Genomic DNA, 27,043 nt, shown 5'->3' on the forward strand with positions numbered 1-27,043 from the left:
AACATGACATTTTTATGAAAAAAAGCAAAAGCACTTATTTGCCATTGCTGTGTAACACTGCATGCATATACGGTTCCATTATTGCTTGGACTCTTTGCTCTTACTGCCTCCTCCTCCCACGCACAGCACGTCAGCCCCACGTCACCTGTCAGGAGGGTGGCTGCAGAGCCCAGCCGCACAACGGCCCGATGCTCCCACGTACCCCAGGACGCAGTCAGTGCAGTGGCTGGCAACCACCAGCCAGCGAGCCAGCCGACCCCATGCTTACACCGAGCTACACACAGCCAACACGCTTTTCTGGATCCCGGAGCAGTGGCACGGCACAAGAATACCCCCGCAACGCTGCAGAAGGCTACATCTTGAATTGCTTATCAGGGTCATTGTTACAGGTGTGGCCTTTGTTTACATTTTTTAGATTAAGTGCATTATTTCCTGCTAGGTCTGGAACTTTGTGGAGCTAAAAGGTTGATTTGCTGAAATTCCTTCTGCGTTCTCAACTAGATTTGCTGTATTTCCTGCCCTGAACTGTGAAATACTGCTGAATTATTCAACAAATCCAGAAGTAAATCCAGTCGCATCCGACATCTGCAATCTCCAGCCCTAGCAATCAAAACTTGCCAAATATGTACTGTGGTTAGCAAATAATCTATACTGCCTTCCTTAATGTGGCAGGTATTTATTAGCCTCAACCATGAATCACTGAGGTACCAAGTATGACATTTTTACGAGCTTCATTCAGGCTTAAGATTTACCTTAAGTCCCTTTTTAAGAGAAGCTTTGCACTGCAGTACAGAGTCCTGTCATATCTTGAGGAAAGTCCACTACAAAGAACTACTTTCACCATGCTCAAGTTGCTCTCTAAAATGCCGTTTCCTTTCAGTACAGTAAACACGCACTGGCTGTATGCACAACTCACAACTGCTGAAAGAACAGGAACAATAGTGGGAACTTGGCTGTCTCCCAGCATTAGCAGCATGGACAACAGCATGGGAAAGCAGGAACTGAGTCAAAACAACTTTAGATCAAAATATTAGTAGGGAGGCAGTGAAGTTACCTCTGCTTTATATGTTTAAATGACATTTAACAGTCCACTTTAGCCTCATATCAGAAGTGTACTCACTATTTCAGACTCAAATTAAAGGGGAGGGTGGCAGGGGCAGACAGTCCGCCAGTTCCAGCTGCTCTGAGCCCAGAATGACACAGTCATTACAAAAAAAATTACCAGGTCTATAAATGGTTACATCTTACTGAATGCAAACCTTATTGCACCAAGTTAACCTAGAATGCACTATTTCATAAAAGCATTTTATGGTAAATTAAACTTAATAACACACCTAATTATAACAAACTGTCTTGGATTCCGCAGTTTCCCTTGTGTGAGCTCCGAAGCTGCGCGAGGACGAGCGGCCTCAGACCAGCACGCCAGCCTCCCGCGGCTGAACAGCACTCTCTCGCGTTCCCGCAGGGAACGGGCTTCCTCAGCCGGGTTTGTTTTGTCTGCTTGCTCTTAGCAATGACACAAAAGTTAGAACTCTTCTTCTACAGCAGCATTCAGGAATTAGGAAAATGCTTTTCCGGACAGATTTTTTCCCTGCAACAGGACTTCGTTTACTCAGATTATCTGAAAGGAAGATTTAGCTGCTGACATCAGCACAGCAGATATACCTCAGACGCTACCTGGGTGTGAGGGATTTTTAAGTCTTTAGAAAAAAATGCATGCCTGAAATGCGATTGCCCCAACATCAAAAGGGAACCCCATAACAGAATAGCAGCAAACACTGTCCACAGGAAATCCCCAGGCAGTGCACACAAAGGGAAGCCACGCAACACCGACACAGAACGCCTTCCCTCCCTTAGAGCAGGGATACCCATTACACGTGGCATGCAGACCGATGATTAAGGTTTCCTTCCATCACCCATCAAAACGCTGCTGCAGTGACATGCCGCGGCAGCATGGCTATTATCGAGCTGCCACTTCCTCTGGAATCACCTGATAAAGAGGTATCAAAACCGCACTTAAAAGGTAGTAACTAAAACCTTGTCAAAACAAACTTTAAATCTTACTTCTTACTTAAATACCCCAATTTTCTTTTGATTTTGTAATTATTGTTTAATGACTGTCAATAAACAATAAGAAGGTCTTTTTAAACCATCACAATGCTGCAGGGTAACATTTTATTTAAAATATGCCATTTTCTTTTGAATGCTTTCAGGATGTAGCATTTGTTTGCTATTTGAACAAAGACAAGTGCCAGGCTGAGAAGAAACAACTCATCACGGATGGTACGTAGCATGTTCAGGAAACTCACCACCATCATCCGTACCAGAAGGCCTAAACTGAGCAATGAATCTGGAGCCCACTTTCATCTCCACTGTGTATCACAGTATGACGTATGGATAACGCAGAGCTACAAGCTTTATGAGATATTCTCTGCTGCTAGTAGGACACTGGTCTCCCACAAGCTTTTCGGAACTTCATTTTGTTAAAGTGGAGCCAAGGCCACTCTTAGACCATATCCTATAATGCTTTCATGTTTTCAAGGCATCTTCGGCCACTCATCTGCCCCAGATACTTTTCCTGTCACACTCAGTTGAAACTAATGAAACTATTCATTTTATGAGGCGTCAGGATTTATGCATCTACCACATGCACTGTGGGGGGATCCAGACCAGGCAAACATCTAGCTGTCAAGAGAAAGACCACATATTCACTAGAGATCACAGTGCGCTCTCATATAAGGGGGTGCACTGGTAGCTGCTCAGCTCTTCCAGCTGTCTTCTCTCATCTACTGACATTATCTGCCCTATCTGGATCGAACGGCAATCACACAGCTCTCCATCAAGCCCCAAGGTTTTGATTGTTGATTGTCTCCGATACCGCAGCAGCACAGCTGGAGGCCCAGCCAGCACTCTGAGCCAGGTCCCTCCCTAACCATCAAACCAGCCAGGACCATTCTGAAGGCGGCTGTGACCAAAGTCGCAGCTGGTTCCTGACCAAGGTACTAAAAACCGCATCTAGGACAGCTCACGTCCTGACACCAACCCTCCTCTCCCCGTGAGTACTGCAGCGCCTGTTCAAAATCAGCCAGGGCTCCTATTCTTTTCCTTCAGCACCTATTCTGGAACAGATCCAGTTCTCCTATCTCTTGCCAGCTCTGCCCCCACTGCAAGAAGTCTGGCCTCCACTCACTGCGCTGGCTTATGTTACCTAGTCCTACTTGTAACACTGATCATTGTTTATCAGTGTGCTCCTACAGTAGCCTCAGATACACCAAAAAAGACATGACATCATCAAAATTGGAACACCCCACAAAATGCCCCAGAGCTGAGCAAGAATTGCTCACAACTTTGAGATGGCTAAGGACAGGAACAGAACCAACTGAGAGCACTACACTAGAGGCTGTGTCCATAACCAAGCCAAAAAAGCTGGTTATTGGACAAAGGTCATTACGAAGGAACAGGAAACCTCGTTACCGTGGCTGCATACCCAGCGTGCTGACCAGCTCGACAGTGTGACTGATGCAAGCAGCTGGACAGCAGACTATTGAGCTGCACTTAAAGGACTGCTTATGCAAGTCAGACCTAAAAACGTCTTGTATCAGCTGCAGCAAAGCTCCTCACCAGCTGGAAAAGGGATGATGAATACCCCATGTACCCTGCAAAATACTCAAATATAATAAATATAGCATATGGTCACTGAAAGACTGACACTTGAATACATAATTACAATAATCAACCAATTAAAGATTATGAGAAGATCACAGCTAAGAGGAAGGTACATGGCAGAACAGAGAAGGAAGCGATGACGGGGAATACAGAGAGCTATGATTCAGTCTCTGAATTTCAGCTGCTGAACTATAGACCCCCACAATACATTTGGTGATGAGTGTGCAGTGCTCTACTTTATGCTTATCTGAGCGTTTGACTGAAGGGATCCAAATAACAAATACAGTCTGTAAGTGAATGTATGACTGAAAGCAACCCAGTCTGGATTCCAGGTTGATGGAAAAGGCAGCAAAAGGGATCAGTGCTGACACCAGCTGGATGGTTAACAGCCAGCCCTGAAAATGCCAGGAAGAAGAGCACCACCAGCAGCCTAGAGGAAAACACAGGCTGAGGTAAGACCAGCCATAGGCAGTCCTGCCATGGGCTGCAGACAGACCTAGAAGACAGCCCGGAGCCTTCTTCCCCCCTATCACCAGCAAAAGCCCGGTTGTATGCCATACAGGTAATATCTCACACCATCTGTAATCTGAATGGCCAAAATCAAAGAAGGATCGATATATTGCTAGAGTCACAAAACCACAAGCTTCTGAGAAATCTCTCCCAACAATAAGCACGTTTGTAGTATGAAGAGACAATTTACTGAGAGTGAACCAAACAGAGTGGTGTTTAAGAGTCCTGCTCTTCCCCTTCTCAAAGAAACATCAACTAATTTGACTGACACCAGACTGTGTTATCACACCAGCCAGGAACTTCTGGATTCTTGAACAGCCATCCTAAAGACTCATAAAAGCTTTATGCAGCAATCTGCAAGGCTCCATCAGCACTTTTAGCTTTCCTCTTTTATTGTTTTTTTTTTAGCGAGTTGGTACAGTTGCAGCAATAGTTCTCAGTAGCTCTCATTAGTCCATCTCCTGTCATCAAAAAAAACAATGCTCAGTCTTCCCTAGGAACCTGCTTCTCAGTAATTCCTGTTTCAGTGTTATGCATCACACTAGAGAAAACACCAATCAAGAGCGAGCTGCAGTATTTCAGAGTCCTGTGGCATGCCTCATTAAGAGTGCGAATGATCCAGGTTTGATAAGCTTCCTCTCCTCCTCATTATTGCATCTTGAATTGAAAAGGGAGCGCAAGGTTGAATTACTGGACAGAACTCTGCCTGCATCTAATACAACCTACTGAACAAAACATTTTGCCAGACACAAAGACTACTTTTCAGAAACTTAGAGCTGTCACTCAACACCCCTGCCGACAGCACACAGACTTCTTGGTGGTCAGTCATCATTTCACACATACTCAGGCAGACCACAAACTATGCTGTGCTCAAAAAATTCTGTGAGGATTTCTTTTGACAACTTTCCGACACATCACAATAACACATATCCTATTCAAAGATCAGAAGAGGATTCAGCAAGTACTTAGCAGATCGCTGGCACTGAGTGGGTACACTGATGTCCAACAACTCCACCACTGTGTAGGAGTAAAACAAATACACAGCAGAAGAGATGCAACCTATCAATAGCTCAGAATAGTAGCTTTAAAAATGGATTTTCATTATAATATTTTTTAATTAAGAATTATAGCTTCTTCAGGTATGTCTACCTAATGAATAAAGTACCTTAGCTCCCCAAGATAGATTAAATAACTCAACACAAAGCTTGACAACTAACCCCGACATCTCTGGTTACTCCTGATTATAAACAGAGACAACTGATAAATATCTCCTTAGTAGCCTTCAGCTGTAACATCAACACAGAAAGTGACAAAAGGCACAGCTGTGCTTTTCCCTTAAAATTTCTTCTTTTATATATATTTAATATCTTGACTATGACAGTTGTCCTTCCAATATTTTCTTGCAACATTATCAGTAGAGTGTACACTAATGAAAGTGCCTAAGAAATACTTCAAGGCCTCTAAAAGAGCACATACACACAGAGAATATAACATACCTGTTCTGTTACATACTAAAACCGCACAATATTTTGTATCATCCCAGTGATCTTCTGGACTGATCAAAAAGTTTGTTTTGGGTTGGGTTGGTTGTTTTTCCTGGCTCCATGAAAAAATCACCAGATATATGTGAAAGCAAAAGCATTCAGAGATCTCTTTCAGGCTTCTCACACTAGCAAACCACGAAGAACATCCACCCCCTAATCATACTAAAGTCAGATATATCATGCTAATTTTCTAATGTGCAATTTAAAGAAAGCTTGCCCCTTAAAAGTCTAGCTAATCAATTAAAAAAAACCTTAAGAAATGTCCAAAGACTTCCATGTTTTACAATACTACAGTCTCTAACAGGAAAAGATTTTTAAGAAAATGCCCAGTTCTTTAAGTACTGTTTTCCCTCCCAGCTGCAAAAAAAAATTACAGGAGGCAACCTCATCTCACTACTGATCAAAGCACAAACAAGGCAAGGATTGTAAAATTAAACTCTAAATGAGGGAAGCCAACTCTTTGCTACAGTTTCAAAATGCCCTAGCAAACAGCTAACATTAAAAGGTTTAAAGTGTCGGTGCTGATTACATGCTGAATTTACAGCTGAAAAAATTGCTAGATTAATGCAGACAATACCATAAACAAATGAAAACTGATATTTGATTAGTGCAGAAGAAATTAAAACATTAAGTAGCTAGGTTCAAAGTAATAGAGTATCTATTCATAAAGGCTTTAAAAATCAAATTCATCTTTTATAAATTGGAAAATATCAGACAAATAGCAATCACTGTGCAAAAGTAACCCTGCAAAGCTGGCAGACTAACACAGTAAAAGCAACATGTTAAAAAGAACTTTCATTGAAGAGGGCCCTAAGGATTGTTTGAAGAGGAAGTGCTCACTGAGAAGGGTGAAACCTATTAACACAGTAAAATTAAAAATAAGTAAGGAATTGTAAAATACACACTTCCAAAGCCATCAGTACTGGCCATTTTACTTAAATAGGAGGCAGCAGCTCTAGCTAGCAGCAGGGGAAGGAGTACTTCTGAAAGCAGCAGTCTCCAGAGTCCAAGGATAGCTTTCAAACAAATGGGGAAGAATATTTCTAATACGCAGTATGCAAAACTACAACTCCTACAGTTAGACATAAACAAGGAAGAAATTCCAATTACTAGGAAGGTTTTCTGAGGCACATTTAAGTAGTCTGCAGTCTTCTCATTTTAAGCGAGTATTAAAGATAAAATAGCCTCTCTCACCCAAAATAAATCCCAAGTTTAGTGTCACTAATCAGAAAGTGTCACTTATTCAGAAAGATCAGAAAGAAACTGCAAAGCAAAGCCATCGCTACATATGGACAGCCCCAGGATTTTTGAAAACACTTAAAAACATCCAACTTGGTAAGCGCAGTTACATTAAAGAGTACACTTACCCACAAATATTGCAGCAACTTCAGCAAACGTGGACAGTAATAATACTCCATCTTCCAAAGCATAAAGTTAACGCAAAACCATCCTCGTTAGATTCAGCCTCCCCACTCTTCCCCGCCTCCAGCAGAAGTTAAAAGCAGACCGGAGGAATTAAAAGCAACATGAATAATGTATGGTGTCTGCTTATCCAGCCCCACGTCACCACGCTGAGCTCTGTGCCTTTAACAGATGCTGTGGCTACTTAAAAGCAGTAGCTGAGCTACCGGCACCATGTGACTTAACCACTTGTTATTTAGCGTCTAACCGCTCAGACTCCTCCCATCCCAGTAACCCATAATGTGTTAGTCTAGAATTAATAATAGTACTTTGGGTTTCGCACTAAAAAGCCCTTCATCTGGAAAGAAAGAGAAGCTTCTAAACGCACTCTGTTTTGCAGGCGGGGTTATGAAACACTATTAATGCCACCGCGGTTGTCGGGGTTGCTAGCTGACCTTATTTTTGGTAACGTACAAGAAAAAGAAAAAAACCACATACGAAAGAAAAGCTCCTGCTTTTAATATAAAAATGTCTTTTGTGAACGAGAAGAAATAGACACAACAAAGTATCTTTTTATATACCACTGGAATGTGCCCAGCAAAAAAATACTACCAAAAAAGGAAGAAAGCCTGGGCAAACCAAGTTATTAACCAACACCAGGTCATCCTCCGCTGTGCTGTTTTTGGAAGTAGGAAGCAAAGCTAAATGACCCAGTGATGGTAGGTATTTTGTGAAGAGCAAAAATGGGAATCACAACATTTCTATCTGTCCTACTTTTTTGACCTATGTCCTTTTTCTGATGGGAAAAGGAAAGACAAGTGACAGGAGCCAGTCCAGGGAGGACCCCGACTGCCTTTCCCCTCAACCCAGCACTCCTCAGGCTCCCACCTTGCCCGGGGAGGGACAACACGGAGGTGACACAAAACAGCTCCCGGGACTCCACAATCTCCTTTGCTTGCAATTTGGGTTCTGGATGTTTAAGAAAAATACCCCCCCACACTTTTCTAATGGCCACCTATAAGATCTTGTACAGCTGACAAATTCTTTTGATTTTCTTCCAGGCTGATTCAGTTTTTAGGCTAACAGAACAATTCACACATGATGGTTTTTTAGTGCATCTGTTTCCACCTGGGAAGGAGTGAAGCTGCAATATCAGAGGCTTTCTACAATCGGGAGAAGGCTTGCTTTTCAATGGGCAGGAGAGAGACCTGTCATGGGCAGAACTGGAAACAACTGGTGAACTGTGACAAGCCAAACTATAAATTCATCTGCACATGTTTATAAAATATTTATCTTCTCTCCCTTGCAGTTCATTTCCAAAATATTTTTAAGAGTCAGCTCATGATTTTTTTAAACAAATCCTTCTCCACCCACACATCAGAGTCTCAAATAAGTGCATCTTTATATGGATACCATTATGGATACCAGATTTTCCTCACCAAAGGACAAAAAACCAAAGTTTAATATAAAATAAATAAATAAAATATATAACCAGAGGCTTCAAAATAATTCATGCCTACACCAGTTCTAGTACCAGAGTGCTCTGTTTTAACTATACAAAGCAGCAATTTTGGTTATAAACCATCGTTGCATTAAAGCTGCTCTGTTTCCTGATGAAGGCACAATCCTTTCAGCCCGATAGAGCAAGCTCAGTCACTCTATTTGGGGGATGAGTGCATCGCACATTCCTCAGTTTTTAATTCATAAGACTCCTATCAGTCGTGATGACATAATCAGGGATTGAGGTTTGTGACCAAACGTCAGAGAATTAAAGACCTGTGTCAGCTGGGATGGAACCATTATGATTTATGAAAAACAATACTTGAAAACATCTTCTGAAATTCAAGTGGTTTACCATAGCACGTTGGAGTTACAGGGCCTACTAAGGGAGCAGAGAGTGCATAATAACCCTAAGTCTTACAACAGGCTACAAAACCAGAGAGCATTTTTATTTTACAGATAGTTACAAAAGAGGCTCGCAGTCCCTCAAATTGCATTCAAGGTCTAAAGGAAAAGACCCCTACAATAGTCTAAGGCACTAAGCCATGCAGATGAGCTCTCTGCCTGCTAGAGAGTCTGAGAGATTTGCAGCTAATTCTGTGAGCTAAAATCCCAGTTGTCCAGAGCGACCATAACAACAACTTTATTTTTATACCTATACTGTGATGCAGGCAGGGCTAAAGCACAACATACAGAGTATTTGACTTCATGAAGGAGTAAATATTTTTAAATGGGCAGGGAAAAGTTTTGTCTTCTCGATACTGTTAGCTCTAGAGAAGCAAACAGGAAATTATTTATTCACATGAATTCTATTCTTTTCCTTAATTCTGTATTAGCTGAATGCCTTTAAATCTGAAACGATTTCCTTCTTTACTAGAATCAAGCTATATCAAAGAGTGAAAAGGGAAAGGAAAAAAATCTTATGTTGGAATAGAACATTTAAGCACTAAACTACAATTAGCAGTAATATTTATAACACAGTCACTCACTTGTTAAAAAATTACTAACAACAAAGCTTACAATCATAAACTTATTCTAACCTCTAGGAAACAGAAAGAAAGGCCAAAATATTCACAAAAATCATAAATTAGAAGAATTTGCCTTGCTGTTCACCTGTATCTTTGTCACTCACATACCCCAGAAAGCAGAAGTCCACCTCTGGTCCTAACCCCAAGGACACGGCTATCCGGCTGACTCCTGCTGTGGAAGTCACATTCTGAACATCTCAACAAAAGGCAGCCAAGAGAACACTAAAACATCCAACTACACAGTAGCAGGAATAGTTTTGCAGATGATAACATGTCCTCCAGTACACAAGACATGGAATGCTACTGACCTCAGAGAAAATTATACTCTAAGAAATCTGTCAGTCTTCAAAGATCATCTCAGTTTGAAGGTTTTAAACCATGACACCTCCACAGTCTCAAAGACCATGGAGTCACATTAAAATGCAGACTTCGTTATCCTCTATTCTGGAACAGCCCAAATAAATAAGGGGGCAGTTCCAAACCGTGATATTTCTATTATTCATGGGGAGAGAAACCATCTTTTCAGGTTGTAGAACACGTGATTTTTTTTTTTTTTTTTTAATACATAGAGACATTGTAGCGCAATTCTTCCTCAAACTCCAGCATATAAACCACTGCTAGTATGATACATTCACAGTCATTAATTCACCACGATCTTCGAAGGCGGTGAAGTCTGGAAGCTACTGCTCTGAGTACAGAGCACCTTTTCTTTCCACCAGGAACATCACCTCTTTGAATGCTGTGATGCTTTACCAGCCTTGTAATACTTACAGCGCTGAAGATTTTCTTTGTAAAAGACATACAGAGAGAAGTACCACCCGTAGTCAAAAACACAGATGATGATAATCTAGCAATGATGCTGGAATCTTCATAAAAGCCTTGCTCTGTTTTTAAGCAATACAAACTCAAAATAGCTAAAAAATGCAACCCAGATAAGTGTTAAATCTCAAGAGTACCATCCTTCGCAATTTTAATCACCAAACTCATATCATCAATAGTACATTGTAAAGGTTTGATTTCAAAGAAGTCCTACATAATGTTTTGAAAAATAACCTCATTGGAAGTAGATTCCCTAGAATATAATCACAAAGAAGTGACTTCTCCAGAAGTTAAAATTATACTATTGCACCTTGCTTCCATTTAGAATCATGTTCACCCATAAGAATCTAGTTCATTAGCTATCCTGGAAAATTTCATTCAAATAGTTGTTTATTATCATAGGCAGATGGGAAATAATGCAACAAAAGCATATTAATTTAAGTCAGTTTGTCAAATATCAAAGAATACAGGACAGTTCATTACACTACTGTAGTAGTGAATGTGAATGAAAGTGAATCTTTTGTTCTACAATAAAAATAGCAACTTGTCACTTTAAGCACTACAGTCTCATTAGAAAGAGAACGGTATCTCGAGTGACCAGTGATATGTACTGTAGCATATTTTTTTCCCCACTATGCACAAAAAGCAAGTAACTTCACAACTAAACAGATAGACTAGAAACTGTTCAAACAAAACAGCAGCAGTTTTGTTTCCTTCTAATCCTCTTTCAAAGGTGTAACAAGTGAAACAGATTGCATTCAAATTCAGAGGAAGTATGTCACTTAACTGTGATTCTCCTGTGGATCTATCTTGACCTCCCACATCCCTCGAACTCACAACTACAAGGCATCTCTCCACCAGAGGGAAGTATTGAAACGTACTGATGAGAACGGTGACTGCACAGCAAAAGTCTTTGTATTTTCTCCAAATGAAAACAAAGGTGTTAACCTTGGTGCCAAAAGAAATGGTTCAGTTTTACATAATCTTCTGCAATACCTATGAGGGGTTTTGGAGAATATGAAAGTATGGTGAGATTTCCACCTCCTGAACGCTGCTTCTCTGCACCTGCTCACTCACAATTTATATGCACGAAGGCCAGACTGCCCTTTTCGCTACCATGGCACTGCAGAACAACAAATACACCACGATTAGGCTTTTCAAAGCAATACAAAGGAGTAAAGCACTTGGATCCTACTGAATTCTAGTGGATGCCGGACATGAGTTTTCTCTTTTAGTGGGGCTGACAGCCTTCCTTCCCTGTCTCAGGCTACACTTGATGAAGTCAAAGGTTTATTCTGAGTAACCTCACACTTAATGAGCAAGTTGGAGAATAACAGTCATATTTATCCAAGTACACTACCTGAATAGTTCAATTTTCCCAGCTCTATTTCTGACAGCACTTTTCTCCCACATATTCTACCTTGTCAACAACATCTTTACATATTTGCACTGTAAACTGATGGCATATAACAACTTTTAGGGATTGAGCGATAATTGCCAAATGTGTAAATAACCCAAACTCCTCCTAAGATGAACATTCAACCTGAAGTCCATGCTAAGAATGGGAAAGACAAGGGGATATCAGCCCTTGGATACCTTCCATGAAGTTCTAAGACTAGAATTGGAACAACATGAGCCTGTTTCCAAAAATCCTATTAGGAAACTTGTTTACAAAATCCTTATAGGTTTGGACGTTTTCTTTTTCTTCACTAGAAGAGAAAAAAAGAACTCCGTTCCTTTCCTTTTTTATCTTTTTGTCTATTCCCTATTAAAGGGCTGTAAATAACAGTATGAGTAATTACAAAAACAGGATCTCTGCAGAGGGCAATACATTCAGTCGCCACACGAGTGTGCTAGCAGACTAAGAGGACAGATGAGATTTGACCTTGGGACAGTCAGTATGGTAAGATCTTTCAGTCACCCCTTTTCCATACAAGTGGAAGAGTTCTAAAAGGATGTGGGACATCCAGATTTTCAAAAAATGCAAATATGTATGGGTCGAGTTATAAAAGAGTGCACTTTGAAGTGACTACAGTATTATTCCAGTGTATCAAATCTGTTTCCACACTCAAGGTTAAAAAAACAAAAACAAAAAACAAACAAAAACCCCACAAACCAAACCCAAAACCACACAGCACTTGCAGTGGTTCAAAACAAGTTCTTCCAGTAAGGAAGGATTTCAGTGGCAGCAGCAATGTCTCTCTTAAAATTGTAGCGTTCTGTGCTGTTGATGTGGTTTTCAAATCCTTTATTTTCCACAGAAAATTTTGATATTTCATTTATTATATAACTTTTGGAAGATCCAGATCTTTGCTTTTTATTTCAGAACAACATCTGGACATAGGAGGTTATTTCCCAACATAAAATTAATCTGTGGGCTAAAGTCAGGACATCCTTCCACAACTTAGGAGAATATCACCCAACAACTTTAAGTGGGAATTTACCCCAAAAGCACGCATATTAGAGAAAAATAAGACTACCAAAAATGTCAGCTGTGATTCTTCACATAAATAGTTCTCTGTGTGTTGCCTACAGAAAGAAAATTAAACCCATCATTTTTCAGGCTATGACATGGTCCTACTTGTCTGCACAATTTTCCAGAAAAGATTTTCTGGAATCTATCCAATTTTCATTATCTAAGCTGAGAAACAAACAAAAAGCATAATGATCTAGACCCATCTTAAGAGTTCAGGATGAAAATTCTTCACTTAGAAAAATGAACAAGCTGCATGGTTAATGCTTTGTGTTTGAAGGTTTGGCATAGACCAGCATGGTGGAATCCCAGGGAGAAGCGTTCTCTGCCAGTTAAACTCCACAGACAGTGCATCTGCTCCTTCTGCTAGGAAGACACATACTTTCTTTCACAGCTATTTGCAAAAAGGAAAACAGTGCTGAATGGAGTAAGCCAGGCTGCATCTCCTTTATCTCTCCCCTAGGCCCTGCCCAAGAACCTCCTCCAAAATAACATACCGTCCCATTATCTGCCCTTCTGTCCTTATAAAAACTGTGGCGGCTTCTCTGAGTAGAAACCAATGAAACGTCTGTTCCGTCTGAACTCTGCTTGGTCCACTCTAATGTTAAAATAAAGTTATGTATGTTGTTACATATACATGCCTACACATACATATGTATATAAAGTGTCCTTTTGGAAAAAAAAAACAGAGGAAGTTCAAAGCTGAAAGCACAAAATGGAAAAACATTGTAGCCATCAACGTCCAACTGGCTGTGCGTTAATGCATTAACGTGTCACTGTCTTAGAGAATCACTTGCATTTCACCAAAGTCAGTATCAGCAGTGAAGTTTCACATACAAATGAGGGCCACCCACCCAGTAAAAAAAAAAATTGCTTCCTTCAGAAAAAAAAAAAGCCAAACAAAAAGAACTCCAAAAACATCACTGTTGACAACTTAGAAAATAAACCCAAACTACTTCTTTTCAAATAATTATAAAATCGCAGTGTTAACAATTTAACATCCTAGGTTTGTAGTGTTAATAAAATAATATGCACACATTTTAAAGCTTTTTCAAGCTCTCCATGGAAGCATCAATAAATATTTATACACTTGAAACAAAAATCTACTCATCTTGTACAACACAAGTTCCTCAAGAAAATACAACCCAAAACAAATGAACTCTATTGAAAAGTATGTATCTGCTCACTTGCTGCAAAGGCACAGCTAATGCTGAAAAGCAGTACAGAGCCATCATAAAAGCTTCTCCTCGCTTTCAACTGTAGTTACAGGAAACACTTAGATACCATTTGGTAATACCTTTTTATCCTCATGGGAAAATGGTTCTGACTGAGATGACATCTTGTGTTTCCACCCATTATCCGCACTTTCCAATGGGAAGCTTTGCCTGGATCGGTATAGATCCTTTCTTCCCCTTACTTCTTGCATAAGCGGTAGATTGTCTTTTCCTTGGCGGCTCTTTTCTGAATAGGATCGTCTTAAATCTGGGGGTGCACTTCCTAAACCAGGTGTATAGTTCTTCCAATCAGTTTTACTTTTCACATTGGAAGAGTCGCTCTCACACATCGCCTTATTTCCATTGTCTTTGTTCCTCGTTATAGAGCTCCTTGCTACATTTTTGCTCCAATCACCTTCTGAAGACACCTCCAAGAACTGTTCTTTTGTAACCAACTTCTTCTGTAAGAGGCCATCATCTGCCTTTATGGACAGCTTGGAAGCAAAATTAACTTCCAACCTTTGGTCTGGACCAACTGCATTTATAGGCTGTACCTTACCAATCACAAATTTTGCACTTTGATTCCTGGAAGTTAAGTTCACTTCTTCATCCTCATCAACAATGAAAGTTTTCTTCCTAGCAAACTCCACAGGTGAATTTACAAACTTATCTGAAAAAAAGCTGCTAGGATTTCCCCAGAAAGGAGGACTGAACTTTCTGTCTTTGGACTTTTGTTTATCAAATTCAGGGCTACATGATTCCAGTTTCTCTTTGCTCTTTTCATTTAGAATTAATTTCTCTGGCCTGTGGTACTCTTCTGCACGGTCACCTTGTTTGTTATTAACAGAATAGTGATCTGATCCCTTCCACTCTTTCTCTTTCCAGCTATAGGAAGACGTCCGATCTGATACATTTCTTTTGCTCTTTGATTTCTCCCTACTAAATGAACTGTGATCTTCAGAGAGCTTGTCACGAACGTTACTGGCCTTCACTGATTCTTCTTTATATTCTGCCATAAGCGCATCAATATCGAGAATCTGGGATCTGTAACCATCCTCAGCCTTCCTTCCAGATAAATCATAATTATTTTCACTCCTTTTCTGTGGGACAAGTTCACTGTCTTTATGTAACTGTGCAAAACACAGAGGGGATCTGGGTTCATGGTAAGAGGAGACTTTTCTTCTGCTGCTTTTGAGATCAGTTTGAGCTGTATTTTCCAGACCCTGCTTTAACAGGAAAGCATCAACATCTATAATTTTCTCTTTAGAATGATCCAGACCTCCTTCATGATGCTGTTGGTTATCTTTCCTAGATACTTGAAAATTACCAAATGCAATGTTTTTGGAAAAAATATCATCTTTGTCTTCTACTTTGACCCAATCCTTGTTAATATGAACTTCCCGTGAGTCTTCTCTACAATTTGTACTCGTGAAATTTTTATTTGGTTCCTGTAATAAAGGTTTGGACCTTCCAGGAAAAACAGAGTTCAGATTAATTGTTGCTCCCTCACTTGAGCTAGAAATTGTATTAGTTTCACTTGCACTAGGAGTACCAACAAAGCTTTTCTCTTTTTTGTTACCAGGAATCTGATAAGTCACCGCAAAATAAGTTGCCTTTGGCTCAAAGGCAGAACTCTGATTTTTCAAGTAATCATCAGGACTGCCAAGAAGAGTTTGGTTTGCCTCATTCCCTTCTACCCCTTCTTTGCTTTTTTTGCTTCTCTTTTTAACTGAACCTTCATCCAATTGCAATGAATCTGTCCGACTCAGCCTTTTGATATTTTCAGGAGTGAGCCAGGCAACTTCTTCTGTCTTGACAGAATCCTGAGGCAAGGTCCTCCTTCTCCACCTTTCAGAAATCTTCAAGTCAGAAACGCTACTTCTGGTTCTCCTGACTTTTTCTTCTGGATCTATTACTCTGATTTTTTCACTGTTTTCATGAGCTGTACTATCTAACCTAAAGTCTTGTTCTTTGCGATTTAAGTCTAGACTTTTCCTTAAACCAAAGACCCTAGATTCCTCTTTATTAATGGTTAGTACTTTTGTATCTGGATGGTGGCTACTGGAAGATTTACAAAATTGTCCACTTGAAAGCACTGAAGAAGACTGGGACCCATGTTTATTTACACTTGTTGAAATAACTGCACGATCAAAGTTGGTTCTGAATTCATAGCTGTCCGTCCCACCTGGTCTAAAACTCCTTTTCTCAGAAGAGCATTTCATCATATTAGACCCCTCTGTTTTATCCATGAAAGAGACTTCACTCTTGTCATTTTTAATTTCAGCATGTAGTTTGTTTACTTTTTCATTCATTCCCAAATATTTACTTTTGTTTGTAGAATAAGGTGTTTTCTCAGCTATTAATATTGGATCAGTTTCAGTTTTATCAGAGTCTTTTTTCTGTTCAGGTAAAGTGCATTCACTGGAGAAAAAATCAGTAGGTTCTCTCAACACAGACTTGCTCGTAAAACCTTTTGTGTCTCTAGCTTCTGAAATAGTGTTATCTTCTTTCAAGGACAGAGTTCTACTATTTGCCCTAGCCAACTCACCAGTGTGTAAAACATCCTCATCACTTTTATTCTCTTTCAAAGATGTTTTTCTAGTTCTGAGCGTCATGGCCTTTTTTTCAGGAGCCATTATAATGGCTTCGCTAAGAGCTCTTTCACCACACGTCTGAAAGATTTCATATCTCGGCTCTATTCTTTGATAAATTAGAGGATCTTCTGCATTTTTAGGAATGGGTTTTTCACTTTTCTCAACCAAAGATTTTTCTAAGACAATTCCCGGAGCCATTTTCTTGCCTTCACTTGAACAAGCTGGTTTTCCACTTTTTTCTACATCTGCTATATGTTTTGATGAATCAGATTGCTTGTGATACTCCTTCTTTATACTAGTGGTTTCCTCCACTTCTCCCATCCATGATTGTCTGTTGTGTCCCGAAGTCACCCCATCATGCTTTGCCTCAAGCTCATTATTCATTTTCAGTGCAGAATCAATTCCAGGATGATCAGCAGCAACATTATGCCTCTGAACATTATGGTCAAACATGGTGGCTCGGACAGTTTTAATGTAGGTCTTTTCCATAAGTGTGGTTGGCTTTAATTTTTTTTCCAAGTTGCTTGTGAACGAGACAGAATTTTCACTTTGCTGAGAAAAATGCTGACCATCTCCAAGGCAGCTTCCTTTCCTCTCTATCTGATCGGGTTTATTTGTTATTTTTAAAATCTGCCGGGGTTTCCAAGGGTTCCCAGTAGCATGTGCTTCAGTGAAATCAGTGCCACGTGCAACCGTGACCTCCTTGCTCTGGAACAAGAAAATCCAACAGTTAAGACAGTTTATTTAGAAGATGTGTAATAAAGTTTATTTTAAAACTTACTTGCACCTACTCTGTGCAACACAGCCTGCACAAGTTAAGCACAAGTTAAACACATCCATGTTTGAACACAAAATCCACTGAGACCAAGGTAATCTAAGCAAATGTGTACCAGCTCCTGAATCTTGATTATAACAGAATTATCTCATAGCTTGATTTTTACTTTGAATACCAAAAAGGAGAAATTTATGAAGTGTTGAGATACATGAGATATGCATGACTTTGTGAGCTCCTGAGCTCAGATTTCACAAGAGATTTTAATCTGCAGTTAATTTATACCCACATCATACTCCAGAGAAGGCAACACATGCAAAAATAGTACAAAACTTTAGAAGGTTCATAACCCCAGCTACCACAGAAACACCTACGAACATTTATGTTGCAAACCCTACAGAAATTCAAGTTCAGAAGCAAAGCATAGAACAGCACCACAGGGAAGTAGGCAGCTTCAGAGGAAGTCTGAACTCCTGGGAGACACCAAATATGCTGTATTTTGTCAAAACTGCCTTTTCAAATATAGCTTGTTCACTAACTAAATAGTTACATGGTCAGTAACTGCGAGGAACATGAGTAAATATCACAGCTGGAACTGCTCAGCTAAGAATAATGTTAAGGCTGAGCTGACGTAAAAAGAGAAAGCAGGAATTAATATTTATTGCCAATTCTTTACTATTCTCTACTTGCAGGAAATATAACTAGCGTCCTGAAAGCTGTTATTTTTAATAACATTCATTGAAAAAGCACAGCATGCAAATAATAAACAGAACCAAAGAATAGTCCCTGGTCCTACAAGAGTTCAATCTTTTTTTCAAGTTTTAAATTTTAAAACTTGGAATCAACTTAAGATTCTCTTTAAAAAAAGGCTGAATAATGTCAGGAAATTAACACTAAAGACACTTATAAATAAAGATTTTTAAAACTGATCTACATTCTTCTAGGAACTCAAAGAAATTTTGTTAATCCTACTTTATTGTCAGATGCTGAAAACAGTACTTACATTAATGAAAGATTTTATTTTTAAAACAAATTGATCTTCTTTAAAATTATATTAAACTACAGAAACCTTGTATCTAGCTGCTAGTTTCCTTACCATATATTCCTATCTTAAACCTAGACAGGAAAAAAGCACAGCCATGAGAACTCACAAGAAATACCCTTAAAACTACATTAAATCTCCAATACTAAGAAGCATCAGCAGAGAAGTTATGTTTTGCAACACCAAAGTGTTGCTTAGAAACAAAGACAGCCTAACAGCTTTTACAGCAAATCAGAACTTTCTGCATAATACTTTATTGTCAAAACTTCTAAGTTAAATGTTATTTAGGAGACTGACATGAAACATACAGCACATATTTAATAAGGAGTTGTGACTTAGATGTAGAAATGCGCTATACTAATGCCATGCTTAGAGAAAATAAAGGATAATCACTGCACAAAACCACAACAGCCACAGTCGATGCACTATGGGTTTTCATGCACTATAAGTCCCTTTAAAATAGTATATAAAATACTTTTCACTCTACACCACTGCATGCATTTAACAGCATGCATATTTAACTTTTAAAAACTCAACAGACATGATACTCCAATACTTTACCAGCATGTCCTAAAGACTGACATAATCCTAACAGGTTTACTTGTGTAAGTCTTTCTTAATACTCTCGATACCCATTCTAAAGTAATGGATTGATAAAGACGCACGGGACACAGGACAGTGCTCTCTGCCTTCTAAATGCAAACTTAGCGGGAAACCACACCAGCTGATGCCATTTTCTTACTTTTTGATTTCCTTGCATTTCATTGATAGAGTCGTTTCTAATTTCAGCAGGTTTCTCAGGCTTTGCTTCACTGCTTGATGTCGGACTTGAAAACCTAAGACAAGAGACTTCTGTTACTTCTTTTAGTCCAGTTTGTTAGTTAACAGGTACACTTCCTACCAAAGCAGACTGGTAGAAATTATCCAATAAATTATATTTCTTAAAGGAGAAACATCACTATATCATAGTAAGTAACTGTATTTGGTGTCTTAATTGTATCTAGACCAAAGGATTGTTGTTTCCCAAAAAATGATTAGTTATGCGCTTATTGTATAGTATAAGATTTAGAGATACATAATGAGGCATAGTGAAAGAGATACGAATACTCTCATGCCTCAGTTAAATTTCTTTTCTTTATTTTGATCACAATGTTAAAAGACCAAGGTTTGCTGAAAAATTCTATTATTCCACTGTTCATAAAGCAGGTCCTGTTAGCCAAACATCTGCTGCGTTCATTATGTGAAGCACACTTCCTTTACGCTACCAAAAAACCATTATCCTTCTTTCCTTATCCCTTTGTCATCACATACAGAACATGAACTATCCAGGCTAGTACCAGGCCCCGCAGTATGGCCTCAGATAGCATTGCCAGGTGCACAAAGCTCGCTCTCATTCATGTCACAAACAAATTTTTATGATTTTGAATAATCAATTACCCAACTTTCTACTGAGAGAATACATTTTACCTTGGACCAAATCTCTCTTTATTGGAAGAGATTTTTTGTGTGTGTGGTTTTGGTATGTAAAAATTAGCAGACCTCATGTTACTCTAACAACACTGCTCATTGCCACAGCTTAGGTAGATAGGCAGAATAGATATCACAGATATTTAGCCTTTAATATGACAGCGAAATAAGATTCCTGTCTGGCTGAAAACCTAATACTCCATACCGCAGTCGAAGACATGGTAACCATTCTTTTGCTTTCTCACAAATATATAAGCCTGCAGTCTACAATGCTCACCTCAAGATTTCAAAATGCATGAAATTTTAGTAATAGATATACAGTTACAATAACATGCAAAGGCCACAATATTGACAGCATCTTTTTTTTTTTTGCAGCTGTTGTCAGGGTATATTTCATTAAATTTTCTTTTTTTGGGGTAGGAAGAAGTGGGGAAAAGGCTCAAAAATAATAGTATAAAAAATAATTACGTTTAGTGGAACCAAAACTTTTAGTTATTTTACTGTACTGAAAGAGCAAGTTTTACTGAATGAGATGAAGTTAAGAGGATTAAATAGAACTTCTTTGCAACCTACATCTTTGTTAAATCTGCAGAAAGTGGTCGTGATTGAAGTGACCTGCGTAGATTTCCTGGCTTAATATCAGTATTTTCTGTTGTCAGTTCTTTGATTCTCTGTTGGATGTTCACACATCTGTTTTCCTTCTCAGCAGTTGATGGGAGAAGCTCTGTATCCATTGAGGTACTGGGATTTTCTGAAGTAAACAAACTAATGTGTTTTTTAACACTACCTCTTACAATATTGTTCTCTTTTTCTGAGGAAGCTGCAGGGCTTTCACAGCCTAGAAACATATAAGTTTCTTTTTGATCTGGTCTTTTGCCCTCCGTATTAGTTCTGCTTTCACTAGTGGTTTCATGGCTTCTTTCAGAACCATGCAATTTAGTCATTATTTCTGGTTTTGCCTCAATTTGTTCACTTTTAGATTTAAGCTTCGTTTCCCATATGTATTTTCCATTATTTAGGATGCCGTTGTCCTGACTACTGCACTTCAAATTTGTTTTAGAAGAACTGACTTTATTAAATTCAGTTTCTTCAGTTTTTGGCCCCGCTTCAGACTGATCATGACAGCCCACGTCAGTAAAAGAAATTATCGATACATTCTCCTTGCTTTCATGAGATGAACAAGTCTTCTTGCAAGAAGAAAGATCTTTATGTTCAAACTTGGCTGTCAGGTCCATGGACAAAGGCCTTGGTTTTCTAACCCAGGATTTCTCTGCAGGAGATTCTTCCTCAGAAGCTTCCACGGTGCGATGCTTTTGATCTCGTAATGATTCCAGAAAAATAGCAGATACTGGTCTATGTTTTGGCCTTTGCTGCACATCAATAGAGAAATCAACTTCACTGTTGGTATTATTTGCATCATCACTGTTTTTCTCCCCTGGGTGAACTTCATAAGCATCTTTTTTTTCACCAGTTTTGAGGGAATTCCAAGAGACTGGTCTAAGACTGGAGGAAAACGATATCTGCCTATGAAGAGACCCTTCACTATTCCTGGATGTTTCAGATGGCTGAGATGGTTTCTCCAGCTTCGCATTGCACTGAAGCTCTTTCGTTTGCATAGTACTAAATACTCTGCAGTCATCAGCAGCCCTTTTTTCTTGGGCCAGGTTTACCTTTGATTGCTCTGTGCCTGCCGTCTCAAAAAGAATGACAGTATTCGCACTGGGACCAGTGTAGAAAGTCATGTTTGTGACTACTTCACTGCCAGCCTTATTTTCATTTTCAATTACCGTCTGATCTACTAACGGAGGAACATTTCCACTTAATACCTTAACAGATGATGTTTCTTCAGTGGCCTTTCTAATAAGACTACTTGATCTGAAAGCCGGAATAGGTGGTTTTACATTTGCAAAAGTATCTGAAGATTTCTCTTTAGAAAAAGGCTTTGGAAAAAGTCTTGGCCTTGATCCTAGTGACGGCATTGTTGCAGATCTCAAAGTACTCCCAAACTTGTTCTTCTCTTCAAGAGTTAGTGATGCTGAAGCCTCCTTTGTCTTGTTACTTGCATCTGAAAGCACACTCACATACACACGCTGTGATTTATCCTCATTTCTGCTTTCATTTAAGTCAGGTACTGTCGTCAAAGACGCCAAAGTAGAATTTATTTCTACTCTTGTTGCCATAGTTGTAGTTACACATTCAACAGGATTGAAAAAATCCAACAAGGAAAAAGAATCTGCAGAAAAAGAAAGAAAATGCAAGTATGGATGTAGAATCAGCATGAACATCAAATAACATCATTCTAATTTAAATTCATAAGGTAGCTAAACTCAGATTAAGGTGCCTTTCAGATAGGCTGTCTACAGAGTGTATCACATAATGAAAGACATACTGTTCCTCCTCCTCTAGAAACACAGCAAGAAACACCATTATTCATTGATTAGATCTAACAACCAAAAAATACATCACAAAACCTACAAGAGCATCTGCACAGCACTGAGTTCCCATTAGTCAAGTAAGTTTCAAGGGTTGAGATACTTAAAAATAAACTAATTAATTTCTTGAAGCAAACATCTCAGTGTTGACATACAAACATCAACTCCTTTTTACAATATAAATAGCTGCCCAGATGCATTGAGTACGTACTTTCAAACTAATAAAAACATCAAGATTGGTGTGACCGAAAGTGTTATTTGTTATCTATTACCTAAGGCCTACAATTAAACGATGGAAATAAATGCATACTCTACAAATCTCCAAAAGCCTTGCTACCACTTACCATAATTTGCATTTTCTGCTGCAACCAATCCATACAATCCGATTCACTTCTCATAGTGAAAACAAGATGTCGGTCGCCAAGATCACATTAAGAACAGGGGAAAGCGATCACTTCAGCAACACTGATCAGACCTCTCCTGCAAACAAACAAAGAGCGTTCAGATTCAAGTATGGCACATACCCAGATCTACACAGGTAACACCACATGAGACAAAAATCCTGAGCATTTTAAGGAAAAAAAGCTGGCTCCCATTTTGAAGTATAAAGCCACCTGATTTAACTGTATGAAGCAAAAGAATGTCTATTTTTCAGACAGTTATTAAAGAATCAACAAGAAATTACCACCTAAAGCCTGAAAGGTGTAACTGCAAGGTGAAGGGTAAATAACTTGGTCTGCACAATAGACAGACCAAATCTGAAATAGTTAAAACCACATTTCAATGAGTACTGTTTGCAAATTCAAGTGTTGTCAATCACTGGTTAAACACCGAGCTCTCTATTACTGTAATCTCAATTACTGTCATTTACTTTCTACTGTAAATCTCCTTTCTGTGACAACAGTATGTTAAGTGCTACCTGAGAAGCTGACCTTCAAACAGCTGGTTTTCAATCAAAATATGACTTTTACCATGACAAAGCAGTTTTTCCAATATCTCGCCAACAAAGGCAGGAGATTAGCTTTGCTTTAATTATATTCTTACTGCAGAGATGAGGGAAAACCAGCAGTAATTAGAATTTCAGCAACAAGAAGTAACCTGAATTTTTGTGTAATAAAAAGTGTATTTAACTTTGCAGCAGATGCAGGTGGCGATGTAAGGATAAATGCTTTTTTTTTCCTTTAAAAGCTGTCATACTCTTAATTTTTAGGAAATTCATACTGTATTTCATAGTCTTTCACTCAGGGACTCAATTTTGTGTTGCCACCCTCTTGTCTACTTTTGGGCAGCCTTTGAAGGGGCAGCCTTTGTGGACTTCTCTTGCCTGATCTATTTTGGTGTGTATTTACCCTACAAATATGCCTATTTGTAGATTCTGTGGAACATGGAGCCCCCTGCATGTGAATATGAAAAAAAAAAAAAAAACAACCCAAAATATTGCCTTCCCAAGTCTGCAGTCTGGAAAAATGGTTTCAGCTTCCCTTGAATAGACCAACACCACACTGGCACCATAAATTGCAGAGATTTATTTTTGTCCCTTGCTTTAAGCCTTCCTCTCTCAGGCAGGCTAATGAACTCTGTTCACCTTGCCCATTCCCTTTCATCTTTCAATCCACTTGAAATTCTGTCTCAACTACTTACATGCTGTGCTAGTCCCCTTCGAGTCCACGACCTCTCCTTTCTAAAATAGTCACTAACCCAATCAGCTTATCAGAATCAATCTGTCCCTTCCACAATCTCACAGATCTTAATGAAATCTTCCTCCCTCTCCCACTCCTTATTCTAAGAAACACAATCAAAATCTGATTTAAATGCTCTCACATTCCAAGGATGCAAAGGTTTTGTGAAAAGCAGTTATAGTCTAAAAGTAGAATAGTAACACTTGCTGAAAAAAAGGGCAATGCTAACAGGAAATACCGCAAAGCAAAAAATTAAGTCGTAAAAACAGCATCTGTCTTGCAGTACTTGAGAACATGTTTGCTCGTATCATTCTGTAGTTCTTTTTCTTTGGAAAAGAAGAAGGGGGCAGAGCTTCTTAAACAGAATAAAACTTGATCCTCAACGGAACGCAAGGCGGTGAGTATACAATGCGGGACATAATCCTTGCTAACAGCGTACAACTCATTTCTCCAGCCAACATTCCTAAACCACAATTTACCCATTCTGATGATATTTGTTCCCTAGTTTTATTACGCTACGCTTCAGCTTTACAGGATCCCATTTTTTTCTACATGATCTAGTGAAGTCAGTTTTCAGGTTTTAAATTCTTATTACTCAGATACCCTACAACAGATGTGTGGCCCAAAACAGACAAGTATTCAAAAAAGGAGAACAAAATATTTGGGGAAAAAAATATCACCCAATTTTGGAAATTATAAAATTTTGGAAATTATATTTATAAACTTGGAAATTTATAAAGCAAAAAGCTGCACATTTGAAAAAGAGAATCATGTTATCAATGCCACGTGTACCATACACTAGACATTGGGTCTCGGTTTTGAAATACACACCTTGGTTTTGATGAACTCTAACAAAATACTGTCTTCTGGTCAAGTTGGCAATGTACAAAATTTTGGGCAATTTAAAAAATCAACTGTAAACTAAATTGCATGAGAATTTTGGATGCTATTACTATTTAGTGTTACTACTGTAATTGTGCTATTACAATTGTAAATCCCTCATCGTCAGCTACAATATGTTATTCCCTTCCCCTGACCCGCCTCTGCTCAGGGACAGTCGGACGATTTGCCCGTGCTGCCGTGGCCGCTGAGCCGGCTGCGCTGCCCCACGCTGCCACCCCGTCCTCTACACGTCCCCACTCTGTTCAGCGAAGCACCCAAACCACGTTGTCACCTTTCCTGGGCACTATTTTCCTTCGTGCTCCCTAAGCTTCGGTCACGTTCCCCTCGGCTGTTCTGGGTTGCGTTCTGCATGCACAAATGAAAGTATAAATGGCACTGAAACACCTTTCGAAATTCTTCCTGTTTTTAATGAAAAGAAAGGCACATGAAGGCTTGGATCTTCCCCCGCTGCTCTTCTTCCTCAGCTTCAAAACAACTGCAACTGTGATTTTTCCTGGGCCAAGCTGAACCACTACAGGGTGTTAGAGAGATGCACACGCAAACACCGCTCCAGGCCTAAACCGAGCCTTAAATTCTTAACATCTTGAGGTGTTGTTTGGATTTTTAATTAAACAGTCTATCTTTACAAAGATTATTAACATTGCTCATTAGAAATCAAAATGGATTATTCACTTCATAATGTTATTTTTGAAAAAATCATACAGAAAAGGCTTTACCCGAAACACACCCTTTATATTTAGCGTTAGCCTACCCTGCCTTGCCCACCAGCGGCACACAGAACTATTATTTACATCAGTGGTAATTCCTTTAAGCCTATTAAGACAACAGGAACAGCAGCCTGCAGACAATTTTTCCACCATGAATCACGTGATTATTGCCAACTTCCTTGCTCATAAATAAGAATGTTTTAAATGACACAAAGCAAAATAATCTATAATCTGTCCCTGAACCTCACTGCAGATAAACAAGTCCATCTGTCTTTTGTAAGGATGGAAAGCATAAAAATTCCACAGAGAAAATCTCCCTGCTATAAAAAAAAACGCCACACAAAACAAAAACAAACAAAAAAAAACCACCACCACCACCCCCCAAAAAATCCCGTTTATAAAACTGAAAACAACCAGAAAGCATGGCTCCAACAGTGAATATCCGTGACTGTTTATACTAACAATACTCCCAAATAAACACAAGGTTTTCCTTCTTTAGCCACAACTTTACCAGCAAATCTGCTACCAGTATAAAAAAAATTACTCCCTTAGTGTGTAAATACAGGAGATTTATATAACTACTTGTATTAGCAGCTTCTGAAAACAAAGCTTTGCCCATGACTATATATTCATCTGTCCTGCAGGTTTTCACTGGTATAGCAAGCCACAGGAGCTACTGAAAACAAATGCAGCAACCATACATGCCACACAAACACAAAACAATACAAGATTTATTTCATTCCTTCTACAAAAGGCTTCTCCACCATCAGTCTTTAAAAAAAAAGTTTTCTTTTTTTTTTTTCTTCCTCTCCTCACTGACCATATATTGGCATCAGCCTACAGCAATTCATGTCAGTTATCCAAAGCAATCATCCTTCTGCTGCTTCCTACAACACTTGGAGAGCTGCTGATAGGATCTGCTCTGCTAATTCTTGTTTAATCCAATCACTCACCGTGCATGTATGAAAAAAAGAATAAACTTAACCATGTGTGTGAATACTGTCAAGAACATAAGACTTACTATAGCACAGTTAAAATAACGTGAAGAGGAAAAAAACACCCTCTTCTGAAACTTTTGTAACTAAGTAGATCATGCAACTAATTCAGTAAAAAAAGGCTTTTTCTATTCTTGGATTTAAGCCTGATTCACGTTATTAGTACCGTCATTCACTGAAATGGGATCCATCAGTTGTATTTAAGAGGACATACAGGGGCTCTCAAAGAGAAAGATTAACAAAAATACTGTCATACTGGCTCTAATTTTTAAAAATATTCCTGGACAAATTTATTCA

At 39.0% G+C, this 27,043-nt stretch overlaps 2 protein-coding genes across 2 annotated transcripts in view; both read right to left on the bottom strand.

The window, feature by feature from the left end:
- Positions 1-15,503, bottom strand: part of KIAA1671 (KIAA1671 ortholog) — a 58,136-nt gene extending 42,633 nt beyond the window's left edge. The window contains exon 1 of the mRNA XM_009334385.1: positions 14,239-15,503. Coding sequence (XP_009332660.1) covers positions 14,239-15,171 — 933 coding nt within the window. The 5' untranslated portion in view covers positions 15,172-15,503. The remainder of the gene's footprint in view (positions 1-14,238) is intronic.
- Positions 15,504-15,521: 18 nt separating this feature from the next.
- Positions 15,522-22,874, bottom strand: LOC103925682 (uncharacterized protein KIAA1671-like). Its single transcript, XM_009334428.1, has 5 exons — positions 22,807-22,874; positions 20,604-22,263; positions 19,306-19,399; positions 16,704-17,457; positions 15,522-15,622 (listed from the first exon to the last, which is right to left on the bottom strand). Exons 2-5 carry the CDS (start codon positions 22,208-22,210, stop codon positions 15,522-15,524), a joined length of 2,556 nt encoding a protein of 851 aa, XP_009332703.1. The 5' UTR covers positions 22,211-22,263; positions 22,807-22,874.
- Positions 22,875-27,043: the final 4,169 nt, after the last annotated feature.

This window comes from Pygoscelis adeliae, unplaced genomic scaffold (genome assembly GCF_000699105.1).
Source record: "Pygoscelis adeliae isolate BGI_AS28 unplaced genomic scaffold, ASM69910v1 Scaffold262, whole genome shotgun sequence".
NCBI lineage: Eukaryota > Metazoa > Chordata > Aves > Sphenisciformes > Spheniscidae > Pygoscelis > Pygoscelis adeliae.

Bases quoted from the DNA above. Each gene is read 5' to 3' on its own strand.
- LOC103925682 (XM_009334428.1), bottom strand. From the start codon at position 22,210: ATGGCAACAAGAGTAGAAATAAATTCTACTTTGGCGTCTTTGACGACA. The intron at 19,400-20,603 runs GTAGGTTGCAAA...CTCTTGTCTTAG, and splicing joins TCTGCAGATTTAACAAAGAT to GTTTTCAAGTCCGACATCAA. The intron at 17,458-19,305 runs GTAAGAAAATGG...TTCTTGTTCCAG, and splicing joins AAATGCAAGGAAATCAAAAA to AGCAAGGAGGTCACGGTTGC.